At 35.0% G+C, this 23,161-nt stretch overlaps 1 protein-coding gene across 2 annotated transcripts in view; it reads left to right on the top strand.

Annotated features, from left to right (window-relative positions):
* The window catches only part of LOC101901244 (mucin-5AC), a 130,039-nt gene that overhangs the window by 66,959 nt on the left and 39,919 nt on the right, over positions 1-23,161 (top strand). The window contains exon 2 of one of the 2 annotated variants that reach the window (XM_020035613.2): positions 1,571-2,556. In XM_020035613.2, coding sequence (XP_019891172.2) covers positions 2,512-2,556 — 45 coding nt within the window. In that variant the 5' untranslated portion in view covers positions 1,571-2,511. Of the gene's footprint in view, positions 1-1,570; positions 2,557-23,161 lie in introns of those variants that run through there. The other variant, XM_059132255.1, reaches the window with a different exon arrangement.

The raw sequence follows: 23,161 nt of genomic DNA, 5'->3' as shown, positions 1-23,161 counted from the left end.
CGGTCTTGAAGTTTTTAGTTATGTTAAGATACGAAATGACTGTCGAATTTCCCTTACTTTTATTCCCTAAGATTTTGAATTTTTTTTTTATACCACCTACGCGGAAGTTCCTCAACTCTGTACTTTTAATAATTTCTAAAAATTGTATTTGTTCAGCACAGCATGCTTAATTTAATTTTACATTTTTTTTAAATTGAAAAAAGTTATGAAAGTAAAATTGAAATGTAAATTAATATTACATAAGATTGTTGGCGGAATTATAACATCTTTCATGGGCAGAGAACCACCTCTGTTTTAATTGTATTGAAAGAAATTGGGTTTTTGAAATATTTGGGTGGGGAACGTGATTTGCAAATTTTCTGGTTTGTGCGACGATCGGCTGGGTCACAGTGAAAAAATGAAAAATGAATTGGTTTGTTTGTATACCCTCCACCAAAGTATGGAGTGTATATTAAGTTTGTCATTCCGTTTCTAACACCTCGAAGTATACATTTAAGACCCCACAAAGTATATATTCCTGATCAGCATAAAATTCAATGTCGATTTAATCTGTGGAAATCACTCTAGCTTCCGAACGAATTGAGGTAGATTGATAAAATTTTACTCGAATGTATATTATGTCTGGAGGACTTTTGATATTGAAAATGAGCCATGTAGGTCCCCGTTTTGGTATAGCCCCAATATAATGGTACCATCCGATATTCGGTATTTTGATGATTTTAGCGACATTGTTCACCGGAATTGTTTCAAATTTGGTATTTGAAGTTTGAAATGGATAGTACAGCCTTAAACAGAAAATTGTCTGTGAAGGTCTTCGTTTTCGTATAGCCCCTATCTAACGGTACCTCCCGATATTCGATATTTTGATGATTTTTGAGACATTATTCACCAGAACTGTTTCAATTTTGGTATTTGATGTTTGTAATGGATGCTACAGCATATGACAGGAGATTGTCTGTGCAGGTCCACGTCTTCGTGTAGCTCCATATAACGGTACCTCCCAAATTTGGGTATTTTGATGATTTTTCACCGGAATTGTTTCAACTGTGGTATTTGAAGTTCGTAATGGATACGAAGACAGAAAATTGTCTGTGCAGGTCCCCGTCTTCGTATAGCCCCCATATAACGGTACCACCCGATATTCGGTATTTTGATGATTTTAGCTACATTATTTACCGATTTTTTATAAGTTTCGCATTTGAATATTCTAATGGCTTATGACAAAAGTTACCTATGCAGGTCAATGTCGTCGTATAGACCGTAATATAACAGCTACATTCGGTGTTTTTTAAGATTTTAACAGAATTCTTAACGGATTTTATTGTTTTTGAGAATTGTCAAATTCGTTCCAAATGGTGGAGGGTTTTAAAAGTTCGCCCCGACCAAACTTACAGCTTTCTTAATTGTTTTGTCTTTAAACTCATTGGTGGTTGAATATAATCACAATTTTTTAAAGAATATCATTATATTTTTCTCTGAACATACATTTCTCATATTTATAAGAGAAAAAGACAATTTCAAGTAACATTTTTCTGTTTTTATTTCTTGTCTCCCTTATCTTATACAACAGTTATCTCCCTTAGTGTGCCGGTAACCAGACAACCAGCAATTGTTATATACACCTCCAGCAGTAGCAGCAGCAACACCAACAGTAATCCCGAGACATCTTGGCCAAGTCAGCAACAAGATCGTTAAAAGCGATAATGAAAAATATTTGACAAAAGTCAAGAAAAGTAAACGAAATCAAAGAGTTTGTTATAACACCCTCACAACAATTTTTAAGGCGAGGGATAAATAACAAATATCAACGACAAATGTTGTATCAGACATACAACCACTTACATACATACAACTCAATACACTAATTAACATTGCCATATAATAATGCTTCAGCGAATTAAGCCAACCTGTACTGTGGTAGTGGTATCAACAGCAATCATACAAATATTATCGAACATCAATATTGTCAGCAGCAACAACATGTCAACAGCAGCAGCAGCAACAACACCAACATCATCATTATCAACGGTATTCGGAAAAGTGTCTTCTTCATCATCATCATCATCCACGGCTTTAGAATTTGTTAGATTGTGGCAATTATGATTCACCATCCTACTTTGAACAATCAAAAAAAGTCAATGATTTATAAACATTTCATTTGCATAAAATTCTGATAAAAATTCTTGAAATTTAAATTTAAAGTTTTATTCTAAACAAGAAGAAGAAGAAGGAAAAAAAAACTAGTATCGAAGTAAATCCCAAAAACAAGAATTTGTTTTAAATCCACTTCTATCATTGACGATATATTGTTGGAAATTAAAAAAAAAAACACAAGTCATAACTAACAAAACCCCAGACTGAGAGATCTTCATCGAGTGATAGTTTGAGCCATTATTTAGGCAATTGTTTAAAACCCAAAATACATCAACAACAACGAACATCAGCAGCTTCCAACGAACAGCTGATATTAATCATCACCAACAACACCAAATCCGACGTCAGACATCCGGCATGGCACACTTTTGCGGCTTTATCAAATTTATATTTTTACTTTTGGTAAGTGTTGGATATAAGAACAAAATCTTTAGAGCCTATAGTTTTGAAATTTAATATGTAAACTTTTTTGATTAGTCATAATTAAAACAATGCGGCACGACTCTGCAGCGTGATAGTAGACTAAAAGAAAGAAGACACGTGTGTGGTATTTTTCTCTATCATCCTCGCGGTTTTTAGCAACAAATCATTAGAGATGTTATTTTCAGGTTCATATCTTCCAAACCGATAAAGGTTTTGAACACTATCTTCAAAGTCGAAATCGTTAAGGTTTAAGGTTTGTATTTTTCTCTGAGGCATTAGCCTGCAGATATCAACCCGTTAGAAACTCGAGGAAACAAACATATATACAGGGGGAGCAAAAAAACTGCAACAAAGTCAAACGCCGTAATTTTTACATTTAAATTAATTTTAAATTTTATTGAATGAAAGCAAAACATGTCGGAAATAGCATCAAATTTTAGAATATGTGTAGATTTGTTTGAAATGGTCACCTTTGGGACGAATCCTAATTGGTCGGTGACCCTGGCACAACTTGAATTTCGCCGCAGTTTTCTTGGCCGTCCAGCCAGGCAGTCCCCGGAGTAAACGTTCTGCAAAGAATATTACTGCTGTACCCGAGGATGTCATGGAAGCGCCTTCGACCAGACAACGTTCCTCGCAAATGGGTATAGATCGAAGGTCTTTACAGTGAATTTTGTTACAAAACTTAAAGAAGTTTCCTTACAAAGTGCAGATAGTGTATCAGCTGTTAGCTGCCGACTGCCAATCGCATCTAACATACGCTCAAGCCATCCCATATCACCACCAAGAAGAAGATTATTTTTCATGAAAAATAATCATCACTGATGAGGCCCGTTTCCATCATAGCGGGTACGTAAATAAACAAAATTTACGCTTCTGGGGCACTGAAAACCCGAGTGTAATCCACAAAGAGCCGTTAAACCCGCTCAAAGTCACTGTATGGTCGGACCATCCGACCTTTTTTCTTCGAAGACGTCGCGGGACAAACGGTTACTGCAAATGGTAAGCGGCACAAAACAACCAGTAAAGAAAGGCTTAAAGTCGGGCGGGGCCGACTTTATGATACCCTACACCACTTTGCTAATTTAGTAGAGCTCCGCATAACAATTAAAAGTTTTTATGGGAAAATTCAATCATACACGGTATGATTATAATTATAATTTAAAGTTCAAAGAACTAAATACGCCGAAGCATTTGTATCTTTTAAATTCGATCTTGTATTGCCCATTTGGTGCACAATTAATTTTAAAACGGATAAAGATATATATGGGAGCTATATCCAAATCGGAACCGATCTCGATTAAATTTGGCAAAGATATTTCTAAACTGTATACATACTGTATGATATATTTCCCTGAATATCGTTGTTACGGAGTGCATATCACGTCTGTGGAGGACAAAAATAACAAATCGGATGAACAATATATATGGGAGCTATAGCTATATCTGAACCGATTTCGATCAAATTTGGCATACTAGCTTCTACACTCAATTCGGTCGTAAGTGCCAAATTCCATCCCATTTAGACAAATATTAGACGTTTGGTGCACAATAAAAGGTAAATCGGACGAAGTTATATATGGGAGCTATATCCAAATCTGATCCGATCTCGATAAAATTTGGCAAATGTATTTCTGAGCTGTATTTGATATATTTACCCAAATATTGTTGTTGCAGAGTGCTTATTACGGCCGCGGTGGACAAAAATAACAAATCGGATGAACAATATATATGGGAGCTATTGCTATATCTGAACCGATTTCGATCAAATTTTGCATACTTATTTTCAGGCCTAATTTGGGTGTATATGCAAAATTCCATACAATTCGGGCTGATATTACACGTTTGGTACACAATAAAAGGTAAATCGGATGAAGATATATATGGGAGCTATATCTAAATTTTGACCGATTATCTCCAATTTCAATAGGGTTCGTCCTTGGGCCAAAAAAATGATCTGTGCAAAATTTCATCTGGATCGGGCAATAAATGCGACCTGTACTTTGTTTACAAAAATACATGGACAGACGGACGGACGGACATGCATAAATCGACTCAGATGTGATTCTTTGCAGATTATCAAAAGGAACTATGGGTCTATCCCGTTTGCTTTTGCCTGTTACAAACAAATGCACGAAGACATAATACCCTGACCACCTTGTGGTGAAGGGTATAATGATCAACGACTTCTTTTTGCCGCAACTTGATGATTAGGGATTGGAGACACTGAACGTGCCACAATCGATATGCTGAAGGATGCATTTCCCTGGTGCCTAATCTCCTGGTTTGGCGATTTGCACTGGTCAGAAAAAATCGCCTGATTTGACCGCTCCAGATTTCTTTTTGTGGGACTTTTTGAAGTCGCGGGTTTTATCAACAAGTTTTTTAAAGACAATATCCGTCAAGAATGTGAGGATCTATCGCCGGAAGTTTTGACCAAAGTAATAGAAAATGCCGTACAAAGCGATCAAATGAAAATAAAGTGTGACGGTGGCCATTTACACGACATCATACGAGATTCCCGACTTGATTTAAAAAAAGACCACATAAAAATAATCAACAAGAAGTCCCCTATAAACCCCCTCCGCTATAAACCCCCCTATAATTGACTTAATATTCTAGCCCCACTTTCTAACAGAATACTTTAAAATTCGGTATTAATTATTTGAAATGGGATCAAATTTGTAATAGGCAGAACTTTGTCTGTATATATCGACTTCTAATGGTATAGCTTAAAATTCAGTATTTAGAGTTTGTAATATTGTCTAGATAGTTCCACGTTTTCCTATAGCATCATACAGAGGTACCTCCCGATATTAGATATTTTGGAAATTTTAGCGGAATAGTTTAATATTCGGTATTTAGAGTTCACAATGGATTCTATTACCTGTAGCTGAATATTGCTAGGCCCCATATATTTATATATATATATATATATTTATATTTTTTTATACATTTTTTTCTGTTGGAATATTTTTAAATCTGGTGTATTTATACCCTACAACACTATGTGTTGGGGGTATTATAAGTTTGATTGGGCCAAAAATTATGTAACACCACGAAATATTGATTTCCCACATAGGAAAGTATATATGGATCTTCCTATCTCGCAGAGCTGAGTCGATCTAGCTATGTATGTCCGTCCGTCCGTCTGTCCGTCTGTCCATGTTAATTTGTAATCACTCTACAGGTCGCAATTATGGCTCGATCTTCACGAAATTTAGAATGGAGGTGGGGCTAGGGTCAGAATAGAACCCTATTTCTTTTGGAGATGATCGCCAAATGTTTAGGGGTTGAAATGGACCAAATACTGAAAAAATTTCGGATTTTGCAGTAGCTATACAGGTCGCAATTATAGACCAATCGACGCGGAATTTCGCATGTTGCTAGAGTTTAGGGGAAGAAGCCTACCAATTTGGTGGTCATCGGATAATATTTAGCGGGTAAAATAGACCATATCCTTTTTGTTGAAAAAATTCAAAATTTTTCATTAAACCGCGAATATTTTAAATCTCAAAGCCATGACAAGGTTACTTCTGATCTTTACATTGATGTTAAGATCCAAAAAATCTAATATATAGCAAATATATGCGATATACATGTCTATCAAAGAAGATATGCTTGAAAGATCTCTTATATGTCGAGAACGGCTGAACTGATTTCGACAGTTCTCATTAATTCAGAATGGTCTCTTGGCAGGAAAGGAAAAACGTCTAAGAAACGCATACAAATATCTCTCTAAAGATGAAAATATTGATTTTGTAACATTTTCTCATATTTTTTCCATTTTGTCATATTTTTGGCATATTTTCATTTTGAATTAAACATTTGGTAATATTTCTACAGCTAACAAAACTAAGTAGTTAGGATATCAGGATATCATATACAGATCGCATTTATGGCCCGATCCTTACGAAATTTTGCATGGAGATAAGATGAGGGTCAGAATAAAAGCTTATTCTTTTTGGGGATGATCGCCATATATTTAGGGTTGAAATGGACCAAAAAACTGCAAAATTGTCAGCAGGTCGTAATTATCGCCCGACCCTCACGCACATTTGAATGGGGGTTACCGGACATTGCAAAAGCCAAGCAGTTTTGGATGGAGAGAATTCACAAACACAGGAATGACGCACTTCTGACTATTTCATTAACGCTGATTTCGTTGAAGAATATAGTCAAATGTCAGTATCTCATATAGATGCGTTTCAGTCAAAAACCAATAATAAATGTTAATCTTAGCCACTTCTGAGAGATTAAAGGTCTTTGGGAAATATTGGTTCCAAATCTAGGAAGACTTAAATGGTCTTCCAACATCTACCAATAAATTGGAAATGAGCAAATTAGTTTAAGTTGCTATTATTTGAACATTAGAGAACGAAACCTGATGGTTTTCTTTTATTATTTGTCACAATATCTTGTGGAATTCTTTCGAGTATCTCGCCTATATAAACTGCATCGATTATTATAGTGTTGTAGGGTATTCAACGGTCGGCCCCGCTCGACAGTAGCCTTTGCTTACTTGTTTTTTTTTTTTTAATTTGGATTGGATGTTTTTAATAACGGAAGTGACTCATACCCGTGGAATACTGGAATTTCAGCTTTACAGACCCCTCTCAAGTTTCATGGCATTGTATCTACATTCAGTGGACTTCTAATAGGTATTCAAAACAAAATTTAAAAATTTAAATTCCGCTATCTCCGATACTAAATATGCATGTCAAGGAAGTCAGCACAGTACCCTTTGTAGTATTTGAGTTTCGCCAGTAAGTGACTAGCAGCACAAAAATATTCGCGGCTTAACGGAAATGTTCACACAATATTTATGGTTCATTTGAAGTTCTATCCAAGAAGCATGACTATCCAAAATGTCAGGCTTCTGGGCTGTCCTAAACTCTAACCGCATAAAAAAATTCCATGTCTATTGGTCCTTTCTTGAGAATTGTAGGACGACTAATTATGAATGGTTTTCATACTTTTAACAACGCAACACTACTACCAATATTAAATAATATGCAAACATGGGGTTTGGTGCCATAGGCTGAGAGTATACAGATGTTGGCAAAAACTACTAATATGTTCTAACTTGTTTTTATTCCAAAACCATATAAAATTAATGATCGTCATGGCAAACAATATCTTCAAATTTTAATTGATTGAATTTTCTAAAAAAAAAACTATCAATGAAATAATTCAAATTAAAATTGATTGTTTTGAAATAAAGATTCCGTGAATGCTTACGAAATGACAGGCTAATGGGCAATGCCTGATTATTGTAACGAATCGAATACTCAATTGTTTAATGAAGACATTTGATCCAAACAGAGACTGAGACAGGCTGCCAAGACGGTAGATCCATCAACCTCTTCATCAGCAAATCAATTAATTGCTGGTGTAGTTTCCAAACTACTATCCAGCTACAATTTCAGCCGACTTCTACAACACAAAAAAGGTGAAAAAAAAAAAAAACTAAAAGTTTCATTGAATATTTATTGTTGCTCTTCTTTTGTCTGTTGTTGTGCTCTTGTTATTGTTTTTGACGGTACTTACATTAAGTACGGAGTTTCGGTGTGTAATCTATAATTTGTAAATTTTGGATTCCGATTTTTATTACCCGCCGTGTTGTGTAAGTGTAGTGAATACTTGTACTTCACACAGGCCAACATTGGTATATTACAACGTGAGTGGTATGGAGGGGGTTGAGTTTAAAAGCAAGCGGGCATGGGCAATGGTTTCGCCTTAGTTTCACCACCCGCACAATAGACTACAGCTCCTTGCCTAAACCTGACAACATTCTAAGCAAGTTAAGCGTTTGTTTTTATTTTTTTTTATTTCGTTTCACTATGGCCCGCATTTGTTTGTTGGCTTAGTTGTAATTGTAACAAATTGAAATTTATAATGTTTGTAAAAAAACAATGTTAGTCGGTCGGTTGGTTAGTTGGTTGGTCAGTTATTTGCTTTGGTGGCTGGCCGGCACGTTTTCACTTTCATTTTGAAACGTCAGCCAGTTGTGTGGAGGTGGTCCCAACACTGATGTCTGTTATGTCAGCGAATGGGCGAGGGTTACCGGAGTAACATGAGAAATTCCCATTGGCGGCAAAGACAATACAAGATATATTGAAATACAATTGAATGGGTTTTGCCAATGTGTGATGAGTGGGATTTCCTTATAATTGGGTAAAATTGTTGCCTTAAGCATTTTTTTCGAGGATTCCCAGTGCTTTTTATAATCTGTATGATATTTGAAATATTGGATCGCGCTTAGAAAAGGTCTCAGAATTATAAGTATCATAAAATTAACACTAGTCGTGCTACCTAATAGTTTCAATTTATGTTTTCTCGAGATTTTCATAAAGTAGACTGGAATTCGCCGTCGACTTAATCGATAGTGCCAATATACACGATAATTATGAAATCGCGCAAACCGGAAAATAAATGCTACAGGTAATTTGCTTACAAAATTACTTATTTCGTTTTGAAATTTCACATATGTATGTGGGTATGAATATTTGAAAAAAATATTAATGACTACTTCTGCTTCCCCACCACTTTATAAACTGTATTAGGTTTTTTGTAACTTTTTTCAATTATTGGCAAACAATTGGGAAACAACGTCCATACCGATACCTTTAATTTTGATATACTACACCATAACCATAAGTAGGGTTTATCAATTTTGTCAGTACATTGACAACACCTCGATATAATCTCGGTACCCTATAAAGTACACATATTCGTGCATGTTGAATTCAAAATAGAGTTTACAATTTTTAGGATAATATACGGCATGGATTTTTGCGATTTTTTCCCCATTTTCGATATTTACAGGGTGAGATAAAATAGGCAAATGCCATAATTTAACATTTTTTTTTAATTTTATTGAATGAAACCTTCAAACGGCCAATGAAACAGTCATACGCTGCTCGAATATTGCTCTGCGGTATTTTGGCCCATTCCCGGCGAAGTGCTTGCTTGAGGTGATCGACACTTTAATATTTTTTAGTGCCAACCTTGCTTTCCAAAATACTCCAAACACAATAGTCCAACGGATTGGTATCCGTAGATTTTGGTGGCCATTGTTCACTGGAAATGAAGCCAGGAACTCTATTTTGTAACCATTCTTGGGTGGCGCGTGCTGAGTCCTGTTGGAATATCCAAGGTCTGCGGCTAAAATTGTTGCATGCCTAAGGCTTTATTACACCCTCCAGAATATTTTCGCGATAATATTCGGCATTTATTCTGATGCCACGGTCGATTAATACGAGCGGAGAGCGACCATCGGCTGTTATGGCGGCCCACACCATCACCATAGCCGGCGCTTGAGTTCTGATGGCAAGTAAACACTATCTTTTTGTTTGTTTACAAACTGCTGGACAACGAATGTTTTCTCATCGGAGAAAACCAAATTCGGCAGCTCAAAACTTTCGGCCAAGCGAATCAACTCTTTATCTCTTTTGAGTCTATTTTCTTTCAGTTGCGGTGTAAGTTCTTGCACTTTTTGGAATTTCAATGGCTTTACCTCGAGCTCATTTTTTTAATATTTGCCGAATGGAATATTGCGATATGTTCAGCTAACGAGCCATTTTTCGACCACTGCGACGCGGGTTTCGATCAAGTCGCTTCTTTACTTTTCGAACCATTTCTGCTGTTGTTTCTGTTTTCTTCCGTCCACTTCCTTGACGTCGGGCTACGCTACCAGTATCACGATAACGAGCGATGTTAAGAGACACAAAAGATTTATTCACATTTAAATGCTGGAGTGCTCTAACGACAGCCACTTGTGGTATTCCAACCAAATATAAAGAAATCACACTATCACGCTTGAATTGGTTGTAATTGGTTTCATGTATATTCTTGATCCGTCTGTGGAAATTACTCTAGCTTCCGAACGAAATGAAGTAGGTTGATAAAATTTTAGTCAAATGTACATCATGTCTGCAGGACTTTTGGTATTGAAAATGAACCATGTAGGTTCACGTTTTGGTATATCCTCCATATAATGGCCCCCCCTATTTTCGGTATTTTGGTGATTTAAGCGACATTTAGTGATTTAAGCGATATTAATTCCGGTGGGAAATGTTTCAAATTTGGTATCTGAAGTTCGTAATGAATAATACAGCCTAAGACAGAAAATTGCCTGTGGATGTCTTCTTCTTCGTATAGCCCTCATATAACGCTACTTCCCGATATTCGGTATTTGGATGATTTTGGTGATATTTTTCACCGCAATTGTTTCAAATTTGGTTTTGCAGTTCGTGATTGATACTACAGCCTATGACTGAAAATTGTCTTTGCAGGTCCACGTTTTGGTATAGCCTCCATATAATGGTACCTCTCGGTATTTTGATGATTTTAGCTACATAATTCACCGAGTTTTTTTTCAAGTTTCGCATATGAATATTGTAATGGCTTATGACAAAATTTGCCTATGTAGGTCCAAGTCGTTGTATAGATCCTCATTTCGTTCCAAATGGTGGAGGGTATTCAAAGTTCCGAGCCGAACTTACAGTTTTTTACTTGTTCACATCTTATATTTCTAAAAATATAAGGATGTGCGAAGCTTGGAGAAAATCACGACATTATATGATTCTTCAATATTTTGACCCCGAATAGAGGAGTTAAAAGAAGGACTAGATTGATTTTGTCTGTTTCCTGAATTACCACCATTTTGATTAAGAACAACAATATATATTCAGCACGTTCCCATTGCAAGCCATTGATTGCGTGCAATTATTTACTTAGTTTAGCTTTCATTTTTTTTCGTTGCTTTTTTCTGCTTCACTCCGAAGTTGTAATTATTCTATCGTTCTGATTAAAGGCATAGCAAATCGAAGGCTTGTTTTGGTTTTCTGTGCACAATTAATGACGACGATTTCATTTGAATTTCGATTTAAATTCCAGTTAAATCACATAATCCAATTGTATGTTTTATGTGATTGTTTGATTGTGCCATTCATTACACCGAGTCCCCCCGATCGAAAAATGGCTTTATAAATGTTAATGACTAATCGGTTAATAATAGATTGCGGCCAATAGCAGTAGTCGGTAATAAGTGGTTGGCTGTTATCGATATGAAACTTTCGTTTTATAGATCGACATGATTAACCTATATTCCCCAACAAAATCGATTACTTTGAATTGATAAATGTGCCATTAAAAATGGATAAATGAATTGATTGTAAAATTTAAATGTATGAAATGGTAAAACATTTGGCATTTATAGACGTTGTGAAATGTTGTGATATTTTTGAGGGGAAGGGGGGAGCTCATGTATGGGTAAAGCCCAATGATTTTAAAGCACATATAAGTATTAGTTGGTGATATGTATTTCGTGGTTGGAGTTGATCTTTTGTGTTTGTTGGTAGGAAAGGAAGACTTTATTTGTCTTTTCGAAAAAATACGTTCCAACTTAATCTAAATTATATTACTTTTAATCTTCTATGTAGTGGTGTAGAGCTCCTTCCTACTATAATCATTCTTTCTATAATCATATATCTATAATCATACTTATATATGCCGTAATCATACTTCGGTGATTTAAGCGACATTATTCACCGGTAATGTTTCAAATTTGGTATTTGAAGTTCGTAATGGATAGTACAGCCTAAAACAGAAAATTGTCTGTGCAGGTCCACCTCTTCGTATAGCCTCCATATAACGGTACCTCCATATAACGGTACCTCCCGATATTCGGTATTTTGATGATTTTAGCGACATTATTCACCAGAATTGCTTCAAATTTGGTGCTTGAAGTTCGAAAGAGATACAGTAGCCTAAGACAGAAAATTGTCTGTGAAAGTCCACGTCTTCGTATGGCCCCAATATAACGGTACCTCCCGATATTTGGTACTTTGGTGATTTTGGCGACATTATTCTCCGGAATTGTTTCAAATTTGGAGTTTGAAATTCGAAATGGATACTACAGCCTAAGACAGAAAATTGTCCGTGCAGGTCCACGTCTTCGTATAGCCTCCATATAACGGTACCTCCCGAGATTTGGTACTTTGATGATTTTAGCGACATTATTCCCCGGAATTGTTTCAAATTTTGATATTTGAAATTCGAAATAGATAGCCTAAGACAGAAAATTGTCCGTGCAGGTCCACGTCTCCGTATGGCCCCAATTTAACGGTACCTCCCCATATTCTATTTTGATGATTTTAGCTATATTATTCATCGAGTTTTTTTTCAAGTTTCACATTTAAATATTGTAATGGCTTATGAAAAAAGTTGCCTATGCAGGTCCACGTCGTCGTACAGACCCTAATATAACCGCTGCATTCGGTAGTTTTAAGTTTTTAATAGAATTTTTTAGGGATTTTATTTTTTTTGAAAATTGCCAAATTCGTTGCAAATGGTGGAGGGTATTCGAAGTTCGGCCCGCCCGAACTTTCTGCTTTTTTACTTATTGTTTCTACATATTTGGGTATATGTTAGGTCATCAGCTTTTTACTTGCTTGTTGTCACATAGCCTATAATGAACAATCATAAATTTACTTTTAATGCTAAAGAATTCCATTGCTTTCTGGAATGCAATGCAGAAAAGTTTGTGTCTTCAGTCTTTTGTTTTATGAATGAATTCTTGCTGTTGCCCCGCTGTGATGCCTTCCCAACCACATTTCATCGGCACAATACCAAAGTTATGTTTATTTCATAAAATTTTGCAATTAAACGTGATGTAAAACGTGTTATTTTTGGAGTTTTATCTTTTCTTTTGTTTTTTTTTTCGCTAAGGTTTTACCTCTTACACGATTTTCCGGCTTTTTCCATTTTGAACGAAAGTATATTTTTTCCAGCCATTTTAGCTAACCTTTGGCTATAGCCAAAGGTAATACGTTATTGTTTTTAGTTGATCTTTGCAGTGAGTATTACATAAACAGCATTCTCTTCAACGAAATGTGATTGGAGTGTCGAATACATATGAGAGAACAAAGGAACTTCAAACGATTTGGCTTGAATATTTCTCCGTACACTCGTATTTGTCTTCGAATGTGGTCTAGTGTGTTACTAGGTCCTAATTCCAATAGTTATCAAATATTTATCTAAAGTAAATAATACGAGTTGTTTTTGGTTTTTGACTTTTCGTTTGATTTTATTTCTTTGCTGTACTTTCCGTTTGTATTGATTGTGGGCAACAGTCCATGAAAGGTGCTTGGCTGGTAGTTTGGTATTAGTGTCATGTGCCAGATAACAGTGGAAATTTGCAAAAAAAAAAAAAAAAAAAAAAACACATATTTGAGGGTGTGTTATGGTTTTAAATTTCATACACTTTTTTTTAATATATTTTATATGTGATTCTCTGTGTTTGCATGACAACGATATGAATCAGGAATATATGTTGTTCCAATGTTATACAACAAATATTAATGTAGTCTACTATTTAAAAATAAGTCTGCGGAGTGTTATTAAATTTGTTTTTAATAGATGAATTTCGAATTAAAAGTGCGAAGATTTTTTTGGTTACTAGGTAACTCATTTTAACAAAAAATACATAATTAAAAGACATTTCTTCCTCCTCCTAGTTCCAGAAATGTTATTGAGAACAAAACTTATGTTAGTAAAATTTACCCATTGCCAAAATTCCAAAGTAAATTGAGTTTTGACTCGGAATACCTTTTTTTTTGCACAAATGGGTGGATCAGGATATTTTGTGTTTTTTACATTTTCAAATGTCTATCCTGATTGGACTATTGGATTCTCTCTCTTAAATGATAATTAAAAACTGTGCATTTCATATTAGTTCTATATAAATCAACGCAACCCGTAATTGAAGTGTTATCCTAATGTTTTTTATACCCTCAGTCATTTAGCTACAGAGGATATACAGGGTGAGATGAAAAAACTCCAACCAAACTGTCATTTCTAAGCCAACCGTCCGACAGCTGTTTAAATTATTCCAGTGACAGCTCTTTATATAGTTTACAAGCATACAAAAGCATTTTTGGTGAGAATTTTCCAGAAAAAAAGTTATTCGTAATGGAATTCAAGCGTGATAGTGTGATTTCTTTATATTTGGCTGGAAACCCACAAGTTGCTATCGTTAGAGCACTCCAGCATTTAAATGTGAATAAATCTTTTGTGTTTCATACCATCGCTCGTTACCGTGGTACTGGTAGCGTAGCCCGACGTCAAGGAAGTGGACGGAAGAAAACCGCGAAAACCGGTTCGAAAATTAAAAAAGCGACTTGATCGAAACCCGCGTCGCAGTGGCCGCAAAATGGTTCGTGAGCTGAAGATATCGCAATATTCCATTGAAAAATGAGCTCGGGATAAAGCCATCGACTTTCCAACAGGACTCAGCACCGTCGCACTTAACACGCGCCACCCAAGAATGGTTACAAAATGAGGTTCCTCGCTTCATTTCCAGCTCACAATGACAACCAAAGTCTCCGGATACCAATCCATTGGACTATTGTGTCTGGAGTATTTTAGAAAGCAAGGTTGGCACTAAAGCATACCAAAGTGTCGATCACCTCAAGCAAGCGCTTCGCCGGGAATGGGCCAAAATATGGCAGAGCAGTATTCGGGCAGCGTGTGACGATTTCATTGGCCGTTTGAAGGCCATATTTCGTGCCAAAGGTGACCAATTCGAACAAATCTAAAATTATTTTAAAATTTGATGCTATTTCTGACATTTTTAGATTTCATTCAATAAAATTAAAAAACAAGTAAGCAAAGGCTACAGTCGAGCGGGGCCGACCGCTGAATAATGGAAATTTTCGTATTTTGTCTACAAAAGTTGGCAAACTATTTCACACATTGAATATTGTTGGATGGCCATTCAAAACTGCTTGGCTTTTGCAATGTCCGGTAACCCCCATTCAAATGTGCCTGAGGATCGGGTGATAATTACGACCTGCTGATAATTTTGCAGTTTTTTGGTCCATTTCAACCCCTAAATATATGGCGATCATCTCCAAAAAGAGTAGGCTTCTATTCTGACCCTCATCTTATCCCCATGCAAAATTTCGTAAGAATCGTGCAATAAATGCGATCTGTATATGATATCCTGATATCCTAACTACTTAGTTTTGTTAGCTGTAGAAATATTACCAAATATTTAATTCAAAATGAAAATATGCCAAAAATATGACAAAATTGAAAAATATGAGAAAATTTACAAAATCAATATTTTCATCTTTAGAGAGATATTTTTATGCGATGTTTTAGGCGTTTTTTTTTTTCTTTTCTGGCAAGAGGCCATTCTGAATTAATGAGAACTGTCGAAATCAGTTCAGCCGTTCTCGACATAAAATAGATCTTTCAAGCATATCTTCTTCTAGACATATATATCGCACATATTTTGCTATATATCCGATTTGTTGGATGTTAACATCAATGTAAAGATCAGAAGTAACCCTGTCATCGCTTTGTGATTTCGCCGGGATTTAAAATATTCGCAGTTTAATGAAAAATTTCGAATTTTTTCAATACAAAAGATAAGGTCTATTTTACCCGCTAAATATAATCCGACACCCAAATTGGTAGGCTTCTTCCCCTCCCTAAACTCTAGCTACATGCGAAATTCCGCGTCGATTGGTCTATAATTGCGACCAGTATAGCTACTGCAAAATCCGAAATTTTTTCAGTATTTGGTCCATTTCAACCCCTAAACATTTGTCGATCATCTTCAAAAGATATAGGGTTCTATTCTGACATTAACCCCACCTACATTTTAAATTTCGTGAAGATCGGGCCATAATTGCGACCTGTAGAGCGAATACAAATTAACATGGACAGACGGACGGACGGACATACATAGCTAGATCGACTCAGCTCGGCGAGCTAGGAAGATCCATATATACTTTCCTATATGGGGAACCAATATTTCGAGGTGTTACATAAATTCTGGCCCAATCAAACTTATAATACCCCCAAAACATAGTGTTGTAGGGTATAAAAATTTAAAAATTATGGCTTTTGACTTTGTTGCAGTTTTTTTTATCTCACCCTGTACGGATTAAAAAATCCGTTAGAAAATGTGATTAGAATCGTCAGAATACCGAATATCAGGAATTACCGTTATATGGGGGCTATAGGATACCGTGGATGCAAAAATATTGATAATGTTCTACCATCGGCGGTAAAATCGGCCACAAACTTTAAGTACCGAATTGTAAACAATTCTGTTAGGGTTCAACTACTAAATGCCAAATAACATTTAACATTTTGTTGACTTCGTACGTCCTCTATTGTCGGCTTACGATGGTTATGACGTTAAGTCTATGATTGTGACTTGGATTAGGTCATAATTTATAATCGGAAAAAAATTCATTGATAACTTAAAGGGTACACATACGAGACTTACTCATTATTTACTATCTTTAAAGTAGATTTTTATTAAAAAAATCCTCACCACATAATGTCCTTGATCACAGTTTTGTGTGGTTATTTTCCACATTATGTATTTAATTTATTTATAGATCGTTCACAACGTTTTTGTAAACTTTTTATATTTTACCAATTAAAATTAAAGATTTTGTGCAATTTTTACCATTGAATTCTAAAATCAATCAACTAACAAATAATAATAACTAATAAATCCTGTTCTAGGGATTATTAGCTGAGACAAGCGTGGAGAATTCAGTGGAATTAACCTGTTAAGAAGATTAAAAAAACATTGAATAAGTATTTGCAGTTATTTTGCATAGTGGCCACAATAGTTCAAATTCAAATTCATGGAAATGATTCATAGAACAATATTAATTTTGTGATTATTTTGCATGATATATATCACTTTAAATCATTGCCATTGAATTTAAGACAATTGCATAAAATTATATGGCACATTATTGGCATTGAATTGCAATCCACAAAAAAATTCAATAAATTCAATAATTAAATATGCATATGTTTCGTACATACTTTCAATCGGAATTCAATTATGATGCTATTGTCTTATAAACGGATTCATTTAAGTGTGAAATGAAATTAATTAATTAAATGTGAGTTTGCTGTTGTTTTCTTTCACAGTCGTTTATATCAAAAGCGCCACCTCACCCACCTACATTACCGATATGCTTAGCATTTCAATTTATTTTTATTCTATTTATAGAATAGAATAAAAAAATGGCTGTTTCCATTCCCTTGTGAAATAAATCACAACAAAGCAACAATGTATGTTTTACTTAACACCTAGGTGATCGATGGTATTTGACAAATCATTTTTAATGTAAACAATTTTTTTTTCTACATTAATGCCAATTGACATTATGTCAATTTGAATTACTCAATGACATAATGAGACGGCCTGCGCATTCAATGAATGATATTTGGTAAAATTTTCCGGTAAAACAATTTTAAGTTCTAGGCATTGAAAACGTCAAAACACAATGCTAATGAAGGCATATTTATCATAGGGCATAAATGACAAACATATATTTTTCTATTTTTATACCCTCAGCCATATGGCTACAGAGGGTATATATCATTTGATACGGTCAAAACGTGCCTAGTCGAAATAACGGATTTAGACCCTAGGTCTCTTTGGACTAAATCTGTTTCAGAACATTTGGAGTCGATCTAGTGATGGCTGGTGCGCACGATAACTCTCGAAGGGAGTATCCGATTTGGTCCAAACTTGGTTCATCGTAATATTTTTGTCAAACTTAGATCGAGTTCGGAGATGGGAAATATCGGTCCACTCCATACCACACAAATGGTCAAAATTTTCAAAAAATACATATTTTTTGCACAGAATGAGAAACGATAATCTGATTTTGCTCCAACTTTGCAAATCTTAATATTTGCGTTAGTGCTAGGCCAGGTGCGAGAATGGACAATATCGGTCCACTCCTTCTGGTACCTCCCCCACACATGGTCAAAATTTTGAATAATTACAACTCTCATAAAAAGTGATGTAACATTCCGATTGTCTTCAAATTTCACACATTCAAATATTTATATTAACCCAAGGTCTGGTGTTAAGATGGAATATATCGGTTCAATCCTTCTGGTGCCCCTCCCACAAACGGTCGAAATTTTTAAAAAACACATATTTTTCTGCGAAACTTGCTATATCTAAATATATGTTTCTCTGAAATTAAGCTTTCCGATAAATTGGATATAAATGTTCGATTTTCTTATATATTCATAATACTACTTATATCATATTTATTTAGGTCCGATACAAAATGGACAATATTGCCCCATTTTTTCAAAATCCACTCCATAGGGGGTCAAGAGTTTGAAAATTCATAACAGAAGTCAAAATATGTTTAAATAATTGAACATTGGCTGAGGGTATACATCTGTCGGCAAAACTGACCGATATTCTTTTACTTGTTTATACCCTTAAACACTATGTGCTGGTGTATTATAAGTTTGATTGGGCCAAAAATTATGTAACACCTCGAAATATGGGTTTCCCACGTATGAAAGTGTATATGATTCTTCCTATCTCGCCGAGGTGAGTCGATTTAGCTTTGTATGTTCGTCCGTCCTTCTGCCCATCTTAATTTGTAATCACTCTACAGGTCGCATTTATGGCCCGATCCTCGCGAAATTGAAAAAGGACGTGAGGTTAGGGTCAGAATAGAAAATTTTCCTGATATTGCAGTTGCTCTATAGGGCGCAATTATGAACCCATCGAAGCAGAAATGTACTTGGAGTTCAGGGCTGGGCAGAAGTTAACCAATTTTATTTAGCGGGTAAAATAAACAATAACTTTCATGTCAAAAAATACGAAAATTTCCACTAAACCGCTAATATTTTTAATCCCGGCCAAATTACATATACATTTAAAGGTCAATTCTGACCATTAAAATGATGCCAATAGCCAAGATATCGGATATATAGCAAAATGTGTACAATATATATGTAAAAGAAATAGATCTTAGTTATTCTCCTTATACGTCAAGAACTGCTGGACAGATTTTCACAATAGTCTCTTGTCAGAAAAGGATAATATCTAAGAAAATCGCGTTAAAATATACCAATAAAAGAGTGAATATTTTTTGTTACATTTTTTAAATTTTTGTCATATTTTTTATCTCATGCGATTTTATCAATTTGATTTACAACTTTGAACTATACATTTTCTAAAGTTTTTCTACACCCTGCAGCACTATGTGTTGTGGATATTATTTACATTTTGCATGGGGTTAGGATCAAAATTAAAGCCTACTGTATTTGAAGATGTACAGGGTGAGATAAAAAAACTGCAACAAAGTCAAACGCCAAAAATTTTATAATTTTTTTTTAATTTTTTTTGAATTAAAGCAAAAAATGTCGGAAATAGCATTAAATTTTAGAATAAGCTTAGATTTATTTGAATTGGTCACCTTTGGCACGAATTATGGCCTTCACTGCCCGCTGCCTGAATGTTGCTCTGCGGTGTTTTGGCCCATTCCCGGCGAAGCGCTTGCTTGAGGTGATCGACACTTTGGTATTTTTTAGTGCCAAACTTACTTTCTAAAAAACTCCGGACACAATAGTCCAACGGATTGGTATCGGGAGATTTTGGTCGATTAATACGAGCACAGAGCGACCATTGGCTGTTATGGCGGCACACACCATCACCATGGCCGACGCTTGAGTTCTGGTGGCCAACCGAAGGTGCACAATTTCAGCTGACCATGATAAACATGATCATTTTGTTTGTTTACAAACTGCTGGAAAATGAATGTTTTCTCATCGGAGAAAACCAAATTTGGCAGTTTCGGTCAAGCGAAGCCACTCTTAAGCTCTTTTGAGTCTATTTCTTTCGGTTTCGATGTAAGTTCTTGTATTTTTTGGAATTTCAGAGGCTTTACCCCGAGCTCATTTTTCAATATTTGCTGAATGGAATATTGCGATATGTTCAGCTTACGAGCCATTTTTCGGCCACTGCGAATGGCTAAAATGGGATCCTTTGTTTTTAGCCTCCTTCAAAAGTGCCACAATTTTGAAAATGATCCATTTAATCCAAACCTGACACTAATATTTCTATCATATTAATGTCAAGTGAGATTGATGGCAACGCCATCCCATTCATTTTCTTCGCACGCAAAGAGTGTTCGTATTAGATAATAATAATAATTTTTACGTAATATGAAAGCAACTCCCAAATGCTAACAATACTAAAACTGACAATAAAAAAACTGTAAGTTCGGCCAGGCCGAACTTTGAATACCCTCCACCATTTGGTACCAATTTGGCAATTTTCAAAAAAATAAAATACGTAAAAAATTCTGTTAAGATATTAAAAACACCGAATGTAGCCGTATGTTATGGTCCATACGACGACGTGGACCTGCATAAGCAACTTTGAATATTACAATATTCAAATGAGAAACTTGAAAAAAATCTGTTTATAATGTTGCTAAAATCATCAAAATATAGAGAGACACCATGGGGTTTATAAAATGTGGACCTGCACAGACAATTTTCTGGCATAGGCTGTAGTATCTATTACCATGGGGGGGCTACACGAAGACGTAGACCTACATGACCCATTTTCAATACCAAAAGTCCCTGCAGTCCTGCACATTTGAGTAAAATTTTATCAAACTACTATATTTCGTTCGGGAGCTAGAGTGATTTCAACAGACGGACAGACAGACGGACATTCCTAATTCGACATAAATTTTATGCTGATCTAAAATGTATATTTCGAGGTGCTACAAACGGAATGACAAACTTAATATACCCTCCTTATTATGTTGGAGGGTATAAAAATAAGTTACAATGATAACATTTCCCAAAACTCAAAGCTTACAATTTCATTGAAATCTTTCATTTTTATACCTTCCACCATACTTTTAACTTTGTTATTCGAAATACTCATGTGATGTCCGTATGTCTGGCTTAAATTTTGCACACATGTTTATTTTACCAGTAGGCAAGTTAAGTTCGTAAATGGTCCATGAAGTCCATGTTTTTATATAGCCCCATATAACAGTACTCCCGATATTCGGTATTTTGATGATTTTAGCGACATTATTTACGGGAATTGTTTCAAATTTGGTATTTGAAGTTCGTAATGGATACTACAGCCTATGACAGAAAATTGTCTGTGCAGGTCCACGTCTTCGTATAGTCCCCATATAACGGTAGCCCCCGATATTCGATATTTTGATGATTTTAACATTATTTGTTTCAAATTTTGGTATTTGAAGTTCGTAATGAATACTACATCCTATGACAGAAAATTGTCAGGGCAGGTCCTCGTCTTCGTATAGGTCCCATATAACGGTACCCCCCGATATTTGGTATTTTGATGATTTTTGCGACATTATTTGTTTCAAATTTTGGTATTTGAAGTTCGTAATGGATACTAAAGCCTATGAAAAATAAATTCTGTGCGGGTCCACGTTTTGGTATAACCCCCATGGTACCTCCTTATATTCGGTATTTTGATGATTTTAGCTACATTATAAACAGAATTTTTTAAAATTTCGCATTTGAATATTGACAAAAGTGGCCTATGTAGGTCCACGTCGTCGTACAGACCAGCTGCATTTGGTATTTTTAAAATTTTAACAAATTTTTAACTGTTTTTTGAAAATTGCCAAATTCGTTCAAAATGGTGGAGAGTATTCAGATTTTTTACAGCTCTTTTACTTGTTAATCATTGTCATATGTTACATAGTTTATCAAACCACAAAGTGCATTAATCTTTTTTTTAAGTTTGATATTTCCGGTATTTAAATATTGGGGGAAAAACTAAATGATTGCATTAGTGGTTATGGCATTTTATTGTTGTTTCCCATACCTCTTTATATTGACACTTGTGTCTTAAGTCTTTTGTCTAGTCGTTGCTCATTAATTTATTTACACACTCACTTATAGATGGATGGCTTATTATGGCATCTATCAAATTATTAATGACGTTTAGCAAATTATAAGTGTAAATTAATCTCACAGTCAGACAGATGTCATCGGTGTATTATTGAATAAAATTTACATTTTTTAAACAAGCCGTTCAACGAACGAATGAACCGATGACTTTCATTTCATATTCATAAACAAAATTTATGTCAATATTTAACTTTATCAGATCTTCGGAATATATAAATACAAGACTATGGTTAATTTTACTGTTGTTTTTTGTTAACATTTCAAATAACGCTAATTAGTAATAAAATTTGAAAAACATATGATGCATTTTAGATTTCAATGTTCACGCTGTTAATTGTCATCATTGAGAGAATTATGTATCGGTATTCTTGAGAGGATTTAAAGAAACAAGAAAAACAAAAAAAGAAGAAGAAGAAACATCAGGGCGATTAAATCATTCGTTGTCTTATTTGACTTTTTCAAGTTGGTAATAGAAACTTAAGGTTGGAATTAAGACTTGAAGTAAAGTTAGTGAGTTAGAATCGATTAACGAATATATCTTTTTTGAAAGATTTCATAGCCTTATTTGTAATATTAGCCACACAATCGGGAATTCACCAGATATTAAAAGAATTTTATGCAATTTCGGAAAGTATGTACCTTATTGGGTCCTCAACGACTAATTTATTGTGAAATGCTTCCTCCTCCATTTCACCTGGAATGTGGAATGTATTTAAACAGTATTTTTGTTGCAATTTTTTCTCTCAATTAAAATCAAATTTCGATCAATTACACATCCATATAAGATTTCTGGTTAAGAGATATA

Source organism: Musca domestica, unplaced genomic scaffold, assembly GCF_030504385.1.
Source record: "Musca domestica strain aabys unplaced genomic scaffold, Musca_domestica.polishedcontigs.V.1.1 117, whole genome shotgun sequence".
NCBI classification, from domain to species: domain Eukaryota; kingdom Metazoa; phylum Arthropoda; class Insecta; order Diptera; family Muscidae; genus Musca; species Musca domestica.
The sequence above is the reverse complement of the archived record's forward strand: the minus strand, read 5'-3'. Positions and strand labels throughout refer to the sequence as shown.